Source organism: Cebus imitator, unplaced genomic scaffold (genome assembly GCF_001604975.1).
Source record: "Cebus imitator isolate Cc_AM_T3 unplaced genomic scaffold, Cebus_imitator-1.0 Scaffold734, whole genome shotgun sequence".
Classification (NCBI taxonomy): Eukaryota; Metazoa; Chordata; class Mammalia; order Primates; family Cebidae; genus Cebus; species Cebus imitator.
In genome coordinates, this window is record NW_016108049.1 from 516,748 (window position 1) to 528,807 (window position 12,060).

A 12,060-nucleotide genomic window follows, 5' to 3' on the forward strand; every position below is an offset into this window, starting at 1 on the left:
ATTGTGATAGTCCTGATGAAAAGCTGATGGCGGCTTGGAATAAGACACTGGCTGTGCTTTTGGAGAAGAGGGGAGAGAGACTAGATTTTGGAAATTTGCAATTTTACAATAATAACCTGGTATATAGTTACAAACGTTAGTGATATGTGGGTGAAGCATCTCAAAGAGTATCCAACTCATAGAAGATGCTCAATCGAAATTTGAAGGAGAAATGGCTGAATAGTTGTCATTTAGTTCAAGGACTGGCAAATTTTTATCTTTAAAGGGCTGGATTTGCCTGAAATAAAGAGACTGGGATTTTCAGCATACTATCCTAGTCCTAGTAGCTTTAGCTCACATCTCAGAAAAGAAGGCCATTCATGCCATTGCTGGCTCCACAATGTCTACATTGGCTGAAGATAAGAGTGGTCATCTGGTTAAAAGAAGGGTCAAGAAGAATTGCCTTGAAGCTGTGATTGCAGTGTACAGATATCACATTCACTGAGACCTGTGAGTCATAACCTAGCTGGACATTGGAATCACCCTGGGAGCTTAAAAAATAAACCGGGGAACCTAAGCCTGTGCCCTATGCCGTGACCTCTTGCTTCAATTGACCTTGTGTACCTGTTAAAACACCCCAGGCGATTCTGACCTGCAACCAGTGTTGAAACTCCTGAGTTAGTTTGTGTGTTTACTTGGGTTGCTTCGGGAACATAGGATGGTGGATATTTGGGGGTTGCTGAAGCTTCCTCAGCTGCCCCTTGGTTCAGCCACTAGTCTGTGTTTTTCAAAAAGCACCAAAGCCCTTTCACTTTCCTCTGCCTTCTGTTTTGGCTGCGCCCCCTCCTCTGCAAACCCAAGTCCAATCTTTATATCAGAGTTCACCTTTCCATAGCAAGTGAGCTGTTCTATCAATGCTGCCCTTCTCAGAGAGGTATTAATTTAATAAACATAATTCACTTACAGTGTGGCTGAGGCTGCTGAAAGGTGAGGCAAATGGCCGACCTGTAACCTGACGCATCAGTGCTGGGTAGAATATGCAAGGGTAAGGTTTTTGAGGAACTGGGTCCTTCCAGCCATCTTGAAGGCTCCTAGCACCCTTTATTTTGAATCCCCCATTCCTTGAATCTACCAGAAAATGAATAAATAAATGAAGTCAAGCACCCATGCAGCCGTCTATCCTGGTATAATGCAGCGCTCAGCAGGATTCTATTAATTTTATTAGCTGTGGTAGTGCTATGGTTGTGATTGTGTAGATATAGGATATATGAGCCTTTTCTGCCTGGCCCAGAGCTATACTTAGCACCATTTCAGTGCACACATTGCATCTGAGGACTACACATTTCAAGTCAGCATCTTGATTTCAGAAACTGAGTCTCTGGAGCTGAAATTACTTTTCTAATGGAAAAGAAATATGGCTCCTGAAAGATTCCATTTACTTCTTCTTAGTTTAGCCATCTGGGTGAAGTATAACTCCGTTGAATGAAGTTCAGTGGGAGGGGAACGTTTTAGACATACTCTCTCTCTCTCTCTCTCTCTCTCTCTCTCTCTCTCTCTCTCACACACACACACACACACACACACACACACACACACATACACACACTTTACGGACTTCCAGAGACTGACAGTTGGTACATGAAGAAATAAATTTACAGAGATCTGTAGCATCTCTCAGTAGATTCGGTTCAGATTCATCTAGAATATTGAAGACTATAAGAGTCCTCTTTACTTGTTTTCAGCTCCCAGGTCCTTTGACTCATGACAGCACCTAAGGCCACATAAGACAAAGAAGAGAAATCTTCCAGAGAAAAAGTTAGGAAGTTGAACATATAAGAAGTCAGTCAGGCAAGAAACTCATAATGAACTAGTGACATTTTAAAGTCTAACCTGGATTTTAAACACTGTTATGACTACAGACACAATATACCTCCACTACCTATAGCATGAAGAACTAATTTAGCATGCGAATTACTAAATAAAATGTAATATGCTAAGAGCTATAGTGAAAGTATGTAAAAGTTTAATAATAACCATTTCTATTACTATACACCCTTTTTAAACGTCCTTTTGCCCAAGGACTATACTAGCATTTCACATTATATTTTATCTTAATAATTCCAATAATACTTTATATGGTAATATTATATTACTCGCATTTTACTGATAAGGACATTGAGACTTAAAATAGTTCAGTAATTTGCTGAAATTCACAGAGCTAGGAAGTGAGGAGCTGGGAGTTGGACCCAGTTCAGCTTGCATAGTTGCCCCATCCTTAATCATTATGATTAAGGACAGAGATGATATCTGATCACATTTTATTAATCATTACGATAACACAAAGACCCAAGAGCATGGTGGGAAAAAAACAATGCATATTTATGTGCTTATATTAGTGTCAACTAATTCATCCAAACATGTAGCTAAATCTTAGTCACCTTGGTGACTTTGCAATTTCTGTTTGTTTGTCCCCTATCACTGGTGGTTGTTACTTGGTACCTTCTGACTCTAAATTTGTTGTGATCTTGTCTGCTGTCTCTTACATTGTTGTCCTTAGCAGAATGTCTGCCACCTGCTTATTACTGATACTAATTGTCACTGCACATTCCATAATACATTTTATACATGGAAAAGGTGCTGGAAACGTGGGTGTTTGTGTCTTTCTGCGGCACAGTGGATGGTCTGCTGGGCTTGTGAACAGTTTTCTCCTTCTTTATTTGATTCTATAAACCCCAGATGGTTCTAGCTCCTTCCCTGCAGCAACTCTGCCCTACTTATATACACTGAGATTTTTCTTGACTGATTGGATGCCTCCTGTAAAAGTTCAAGAGATAAAGTCAGATACTGTGACCTTCAGCAGCCTGTAGGGGGATGCAGAGAGGGTTGAGTTCCGGAAGTCACAGAGCCATGCTGCTTGAATGTATTGGTAAAGCCAGCACATAATGTTTTTATGTTTCACCTATGGCTGTTTGAATGCCCCTCGGAGAATAAATGCACTCTAACTCTCACCACTTTGGCAGATCCCTGTTGTTGTTGTTGTTATACTGTTTAGCCAAATAAATCCTTTAAAATGCATGTGTGCAAATCAAATTACGCCTATGTTGTAAGAAATGATCGTACGCCTTTTATAAGTTTGAAAAAACGACTGAATTCACAGAGGGTAAATGAGGGTTCAGGTTAGTGTTAGTGTTCTAGGATCATCTAAACGTTGTGCTGAATTAAAGGCAAATCTGATGATGTCACTCCACAGCTTAAAACATTCCAAGGCTTCCGTTTGCCAAGGCTTGTGGGGTCATTTGTGTTCTCTGACCCCTGCTTACTTCTCTGCCTCTATCTCCTACTGCTCACCCTCCTCAAGGTCCATGCTTCTAACCCCCTAAACCAAGGATCCACCCTTCTCTGATTAAGCCACAGTACCTTGCTGCTGCCTGCACCCCCACCTTTGTTTCTGCTGTTCCATGTATCTGAGAAGCTCTTCCTGTCATTGTCTGTCTGACAAGTTTGCTCACTTGATACACAGGATCCATTCTCTGAAGTTTTCCTTGATCTCTACCCAACTCTCAGCACTGAGCTAATGTCTTTCTCTCTTAACTCTTCTCCTGTACTTTGTTCTCATTGTCTGATGTGACACATCTTATATTTTATTAAGAATCTATTTATACATCAGCTTTACCTATTTGGTTATAAGCCCAACCTTCTATAACTGGAGGACAGAGATGATAACTGATCACATTTTATTCCCCAGGCTTAAGAGAAAGCCTGGCACATAGATACTCCGTGGATGTTTATTGATTTAATCTGAATTGAATTGGAGATGAGGAAGGATAATACAAGAGAGAAAAATCTTTTTTTTTTTTTCTCTAGTAGTTTTCATTTTCTGCAGTCTACTTTTGGCTTGTAGACTGTGAGGGACATATCAGTCTTTAAAAATCAAAATGTAAAATGCCTCAGAAGAAGTTGAAAGGTAGAACTAGAAGACAGAATTGAGAGGTCAGAGAGAGGAGAAGACATGGGAGAGTTCATAGCGAGAGGATAGTCAGGGAAACACAAAGAATGTGATGGGAAAGAAGAAATGCTATTGAGAAGTTTTTATACTACGAGGAATCCTTGCAAGACTCAAAGGGCAGCAAAGCCTCTATAGGGTAAGGTGAGTTGAAAGATGCATTCTGGAAGCAGCGGAGTGGAGAATGAACTCAAGACTGCCCAAATGAAATCCACACTGGAAAAAGGAATGATGGATTGAATGCCATTAATATGAAATCCTCATCCAGGAGGCATGCATTGAGCTGCTCCCCGGTGCCTGTCCCTGTGTCAGAACCTTTGGTTACAGAAGACAAGAATCCTGCCCTCAGGAGCCCAGGCCTCAGTGATATGCTCTCTTCAACTGCGGGTGATTGTCACAGTGACCCCCAGAACCTTTAAAATCAATAACTACACAGATGTCACAGTGACCCCCAGAAGCTTTAAAATCAATAGCTACTGCAGACTCAGAGCAAAAACCTTTAGGGATAAGCTGAGAAATAAATATTTTTTCAAAGCACCTCAGGGGACTCTTATGAGTATCTCTGACTAAGAACTATAGCTGTACTATAATTGGGGAATTAAAGCAAATAAGCCAATAACTATTATCATGAAAAGTACTATGGGTTGCAGAGAGAAGGCAACTTGGGGGAATATCCAGAAACTCTTTGAAGGAGGGGACATCTGCATTGTAATAAAACTGATAGACTGGAAAAAGAGTCAGAACTAATGGTAACAGATTTCAGAGGTCTCTAACTGGAAGAAAGAGATAAAACTGTAGTAATTAAGGAAGACAGAGATCGAAGAGAAAACAGTGTCGGGGAGATTCCAGGAGGTAATGTGAACATTTAATGCTAGGAAGTAGGCAAAGAAACTCAAGAGAGACGGTCTTCTCCAGGAGTCAACAGAAGAACCAAGAGAGTTCCGTGTCATAAGATAAAATGGACACAAAGACCAAATATTTTGCAGAGTTGTCCTGGGAAAATGGGAGTTGCCAAGATGTCAGTGGATATGGACATTAGTGAAAACTTTGGAGGGAACTGCTTCGACCAAGGGGTGGGTGAGGAAGATGAGCTGTCAACGTTAATTAATTGCAGGCAACTAGGCTAACAAGACTGTAAATTCTTCCACAATGTTTGGAGGTGAAAGGAAAAAGAAAATAAATCTGATGGATTAGGGAATATTTTTGTTGTTGTTGTTAGACAGGGAGAAGATTACTGTGCTAGGAGACAAAGAGCAGGGCAAGTTCTGAAAGATGGGGCAGAAAAGAAGAATGGCAAATCCAGGATGGGTGCACATGAGAAGAGGCAGTGAGGGGTGAGTTTAGGGTGCTCCTGCAGATGACCTAAATCCAACGCCAAAAGAGGGTGAGGGCTCTGGGATGGGGAAGTACCCCAGTAGGGCTTGAGGGAGAAGAGGATGGGAAATAGTAGGACCTAATTCTACTTTGGAAATAGTTTTCTTCTCGGTTGCTAAAAAGGAATGAGTCTCTGAGTGAAGCATAAATGTAGGGTTTGTTTGCAGGATCAAATGTCAATCTCAGCCACTCATTAGAATCACCAGTGTGGGGCAGGGTCGGAAGGAAAAGGAAGTGTTTTGTTTTGTTTTCTTACTGATATCCTGATCCCACCTTCAGGGGTTCTAATGCAATTGATCTGGATTGAAGTCTGGGCATTAGGCAGTTTCCCAGGTGATTCTAACTTCTAGTTGTGACCACCATTAGTCTACCAAAGCATAACAACACATGAATACAATTACTGTGTGTAAATATGATACTCAGCTTGGATGTATATGTATAGGGTATTCTGTTAGTCACTGAGAAGAGAAAAGAAGAGGACTTTGAAGGGATCTGTGAAAAGACAAAAGATTACCAGAGAAGCCTAAATTGAGAGACTTTAAGGAGGGGTTATGTCCATCTACCCACTCACTTATCCACGTATCCGTTCACTCAATCTCTCAATAGTCCCCTGTGTATCTACTAAATGTTAAACACCATACCCCTGCAGAAAAGTAAATAAACAGGGCAGCATTCCCCTCTAGTAGCCTATATTTTAGTTGGTGTGTGTGTAGAGAGAGAGGAGTATGAGAGGATGAAACTGGTGACTACAATCTCATGTTATAAATACAGTGATGGGATAAGCAGCAGGTGCTCTGCGTATCAGTCAAGGAACATCCATCTCATCCACACAGAAGAGGTGGGAATTCAGTTGAAAAGGTTGGAAACTCAGTTGAGAAGAGTAGACGGCGGCGTGAATGGTGGTGACATTCATCAAGCTAGATAATGGCACCAGATCAAGGCACTGGAGTCCACCATTCACAAGGGAGCCCATTGATGTCATCTGTAGAAAAGAGCAAGGGCACAGATCACAGAGGGGTAGAGGACAGATCCTGAGGTGCAAATGGAAAATTCCAATCCCCTCTCTGTTGTGGTTATGTCTGTTTCATAACAGCTTTATTGAGCAAATATTTATTGCTGGCTTCCATATCTAATGCTCGCCATGTTCCAGAAAATGTGTGTGCTAATGATAAAGTGAGGGACCAGACAAAATCTCCACCCTCAGGGAGCTTACATTGTAGTGTTGGAAGACAGAGTAAATATGATACAATGTCAGGTAGTGGTATGTGTAAAGAAGACATAAATAGGGAAAGAGGTAGGGAATATGAAAATGCTATTTTGAATAGGAAGTTACCTTTGAAAAGACACCTCAGAAAGCTGAGAGCAAGCCAGGCACAGGAATCAATAAGGCATAGGTTACGTGGGGCGTTTCAATATCATTGGCTGGTAATGAGCTGGTACTAACTCATCCCTGTACTGGTGTATCAGACAGCAGCCATGTCATTTACCTCTATCCCCAAAGCATCTTGTATAGGGGCTTTGTTCAGAGCAGGTGTTTACCAAGAGTCAATGGTTTCATTAACAGTTGGAGCAGGGATAAATAAATAATATGGCAGTGCTTAATATGAGTCTATACAGAAAAATGTTGATTATAGGGTCAAGTAAAGTCCATTTTATTTAAATGTTATGTTTTATACAACTCGGGTTTTGAATAGTAAGTAAGAGGCGATAAAAGGTCACTGATTACTGTTTGGATAGAATGTGCCCTCTCATTTGTTTTTAACCAGTGTAATGGATATTTGAGAAGCCTTCATAGGATTTATTTTATGGTGCTCATTAACTTTGTTAGTTAAATATGACCAAACACCAACATTTTGTGGCAACTCTAATTGCATAACTTGAAAGACTCAAAGTGAGGCCCATTTGCTGGCAAACCAGTTCTACCTTTAAATTTTACAATTTCGCGATTCCTCACCAGGTATTATTCTGCAAACAGCGTAACCAACAGAGGTGTTTAAGCTGAGAATGTCTTCCATTGTTGTTACTTTTGTTCAAAGCAACTTTAAATGAAGATTGAATTGTTACTGGTGTTCTTGGAGGGTTCCTGCTCTAAATTGCTACTTGTGTCAACATTCCTATTCTTGAGAAATGAGGGGTGGCCCCTTCAACTGTCACTAGATATAACTCAGATGGAAAAGTCTGTGTGTCACAAAACTTCCAGCATGTTTGCATTATGTTTTTCTGACAAGTCTAGTCATGAATTTTCAGGATCTCTCAGGATTTTGTCAAAATCACTTTGCCTCTAAGTCAATAAAGACAGTAAATTGGCTGTGACATGGCAACGTCATATGACCCAGCCAGCCACTGTCCTCCCTGCAGTCACACATCTGACTTTTGTCTATTTTGCTTGTCCCAATCTTGCCCCAACATGCCTTAAATTTATTGATTTAACACACAACCACATTGATTAAAATATGTCACACATTTTCACTATCCTTGGTAGGTCTTTTCTTTGTGTGTAATTTCATATATTTGAATATCAATGTAGTTGCACAAAAATATTCCTATTCATCACAGCTCAATAGCTGAGAGGACTATTTGCAGCACATGTTTTATACTATTTAGTTATTTGTACAATAACTACATAGCCTTAAAGATTTTCCTGTAGACTTACACATTTATAGTTTATCTTATCTCAGAATAAGATAAATTCTTATTCAGATCTAGCTACGTTTGTTTTTATAGATGTAGGTGATTCCCAGAGTGTGTGAGGAATGTTGGATGTTTGTAATTCTCTTGCTAAAATGCAAATCTGCGCCTGTGCTATGGAAAGGTCTACGCCGTGACATGAGCCTGCAGGAATGGCGTCAGGCTGAGGGTAAATTAATGGGGCCTTTCTCCATGTCATGCCTTTGTCTCCTTCTGTTTTTCAGCCACGCAGTGTAAGCATGGTGCTGTGTACGATACCTGTGGCCCAGGATGTATCAAGACCTGTGACAACTGGAATGAAATTGGTCCTTGCAACAAGCCGTGCGTTGCTGGTTGCCACTGTCCAGCAAACTTGGTCCTTCACAAGGGCAGGTGCATCAAACCAGTCCTTTGTCCCCAGCGGTGACCTTTGTTTCGATCCTTAAGACTTTGAAACCTGGTGATTTTGACACTGAAGCGGAAGAGCCAATGAAGGACTGCAGTATTTGCGTGCCTGATTCTGTAAACACACACACACACACACACACACACACACACACACACACAGAGTATATATGTGTATATATATAGATATATTCAAAAACATTTCATCATTTATATAAATGATAGGGGAATTATTATATGTATATTTTTTGCTATAAGACATGTATTGTTTCTAGGATTCTAATCTGTAAGCCATTGAACATGTTGTATAAATACACCAGGTGTTTTTAATTTAATGTGGTGGCATGCAGATACATTGGATAGTGTTAACATCACATACATTTGTCATTTTTAAGGAAGTTTTCTAAGAACCCTCAATTGCCTGCCTGTATTAATTTTAGCTTTGAGTCAGGATTTGTAATTGAGTGGGAAATGTGTTTCTCTGGGGAAGGGCACATTTATCTAGGGGCATTTCAGGTTTCCAAAGAAAGGAACGTATGCCTGGGAAAGATGGCAGGAGATTGGTGACCGCCCTAATGGTGCATGAAAAACGAGGCATAGGCTGTTAGAATGTATTAGGTCATGGGCTAATATTATTTCCAAAATTGATTGGCTGGTTGCCAAGAAATATATATTTGTCACTAGGGCATAACCAAAGAATCAAGTGATTTCTTGCCATCCTTGAATATTTCTTGAGTCTTCTAATCATCTATGTGTGTATGATGGATGTGATCATTTATATGTCATGTGTTGAGATTAAAGGGTGCCTGGATGACATGTTAATTTTATTGAGCATGAGAAGGTATTTGAAGAAACTGTTGCCTAACATATGAAGAAATTTTGATTTCTCTGAATCTCAAAGCAATCTAAAATGGGCAAATCTAATGAGTCGATGTAAGCCACCTACATTTTGTGGCTATTCCATATATAAAATGAAAGGCTTTAGTTATTTCTAGAGGAGTCCCATCCAATGGTATTTGGCAACTGTTAATATGTCATAATTATTTGACAGTGGAAGCACCTTTATTGACCACTGATTTAACATCAGTCCAAAGAACAATCTGTATACTTCCTCTCATTTACTGATAGCCTACTACTAGTTACCATTTGATTGTCTTGACTTTTGTCTTCAGTAAAATTGGTGAAAATGTCAACAATAACAAAACCCACTGTGTCATAAAATAAAATGTTCTGCATTGTAGTCAATAAAGGGCTTCAGATGTAAAAAACACTGTATTTTCTCTCTCAAGATGTCCTGTGTTGTACTTTATGAATAAGTTTTTCAACTTCAGATTCATCAAATTTTAACAGCTTTATTTAGTTATAATTTTTGTATCTTACAACAGTATATATAAAGACTATTATTAATAGACAAAAGCAAACTCACATCTTCAAAAACCCAGCATGTTGCCAATGCTTGTCAAAGACGTTTATGTTTCTTTTACATTCATGACAGCTAAAGTATTAACTTGGGTTTTTTCCTGTTTTGCTGGAAAATCCCAAGTTGTTTGAGTAAACTGAATAAAGTACAGGACATAATAGTGACTGGCTGGGGTACTGGGCCTTTTTTTTTTTTTAATTGTTGTGTTTGGATCTTAATCACCCTAGTGTCTGCAGCCTGAGGTAGTCATGTCATTGTTTCAGTGCTGCCCTTGGAAAGTAGGCTTTGACTTAGGTGCCTTGAGATCTAAGTGTGGTTTGTGACCGTGTCCATGTTATTTAAGCATTTGGGGGTCTCACTTTTGCTTATCTGTAACAAGGAGGCCATGTAGTATAGTTATCAGGGTTGAGAATCAGGAAAACTAGGCCCCTGCCACTAACAGGCTAGGAGACCTTGGCAGTAATGGGAGGCACGAAAGGCTTGCGAACTCTTTCCTATTTATATTCTCATTGATTCCCTGCTCTGCCTTGACAAGAGGGGCAGGGAATGACAGTTGACGTCCCCTGGTGGTTGCTACCTTCTGTAAAACAGTTTCCTTAAGATTAGCTTTAAATCCCTTTTCACTTCACCATAGGTTCTCCTCTGGTGGCATAAGGAAAATGATGCAGAAGAGGGGAATGTGGATGGTTATTTACAGCTCATGATTCATCCAAGCTGTAACTCTTCCCATAAGGCTAACTGGCCTCTTTCTCAACACTTAATCATGGCAGCCAGGGTGGGTGAATGATGAAAGCTTTTCTGCATAGGCCAGTTCCATCATTCTGGGGGTGACTTGATTACAAGTTTGTGTGACATTCCTTTAGGGAATAGCTTAACCTCTGTACATTTTTCTCATTTCTAATTGAAGAAGAAAGAGAGGACAGAGTTATTTGGGTCTACTAATTCAAACAGGCATCTGTCTGATGGGAGAGGGCGAGGAAATCAGCTGAATAGTTGGTCTGCATATTCTTTTTTAGGCCATAGGCTACAGCTGAGCAATGACTTAGTCTAATGATTGAGACAATGAGGATTTACCAAGTGCTTCAATGACAGCAGTCCTGTTTTATTTACATGGGATGTTTTCAATGGGTTCTCAAAACTCTTGCAGAGTGAGATGACTTGAAATAAAAATGTTCTATGAATATTGAATTTGATGAGAAACAAACACCCTTGATGAAGAACAAGCATAGTTATGATTCTAATTGCCCATAGTTGATACTCAGTAAAAGTAAGTTGGTTCCTCTCTCCCTCTGTAAATAGGAATGTTTGAGGGTCCTGACCTAAACGTTTTTAGCTGTGAAGAAAAAATATCTCTGGCATTGACAAGAGCACTATTTGTTAAAACTGTGGCACACTAAGAATCACTAACTCTTCAGGTTAAAGGCCTCACTCAACTTATTGACTGCTTCCTGACCATCAGACTGTCCTGGTAAAAGCGCATCTTTCAATAAGAGCGAGAAAGACCCAGGAGGCTGACTCTTCTCCCAGCTTTCACTGAAACATGGGTAAACCATTTCAACTGGAGAACTCTTCCTTGTTACGAAATATTTCAGACATACAAAAAGGCATAGAGAATAATGTTGCAAACACCCATACATACATTACCTAATTAAGAAAAGTAACCTGGTACGCAGTCGATAAATTTTTCTTGAATCAATAACACCTGATAAATGCTGCATCTCATGGTGGCAACTGCTGTTCGTGGATTTGTTCAGTTTGAGCCTGGCTGCATTTCCCTTACTTTGCCACTCTTTGTCACTCATATTCATCTGGATCTGACAAGTAACAAGGACATGAGCTGGAAAGCTCTTGGAGTGGGAGGAGGAGACTGCCTTCAGGGACAGGCGCCAAGATATTTTAATTAGCGATCTCCTCCAAACATAACTCTCAGGAGCAAGCAAAAATAATCTCTGATTCTACATCCTGGAGTACAGGCCTTTGCAAAACTTGAGATTTTAATTCTGAAAAATGACAAGTTTCAAGTGGGCCAGAAGGAATCAGTAGGGAAAAGGAGCAAATGCTGATGATTATTCTGATGCTAAGAACCTGGACATTCATTTCTTAAAGGGGTTCTTTCTGGCTTTAGAGTCATGTTGCTACACTGGGTTTATTTAAATCAGTTGAATGACATGAACATGCATCAGATCCATTTTGATTGTGGTTCCCTTTCAGA

The 12,060-nt window shown here is 40.0% G+C and overlaps 1 protein-coding gene across 1 annotated transcript in view; it reads left to right on the plus strand.

Moving 5' to 3' along the window:
* BMPER (BMP binding endothelial regulator) overlaps positions 1 to 8,587 on the plus strand; it is a 235,546-nt gene extending 226,959 nt beyond the window's left edge. The window contains exon 16 of the mRNA XM_017519293.2: positions 8,269 to 8,587. Within this exon, the coding sequence (XP_017374782.1) occupies positions 8,269 to 8,450 (182 nt within the window). The 3' untranslated portion in view covers positions 8,451 to 8,587. The remainder of the gene's footprint in view (positions 1 to 8,268) is intronic.
* The last annotated feature ends 3,473 nt before the right edge of the window (positions 8,588 to 12,060 follow it).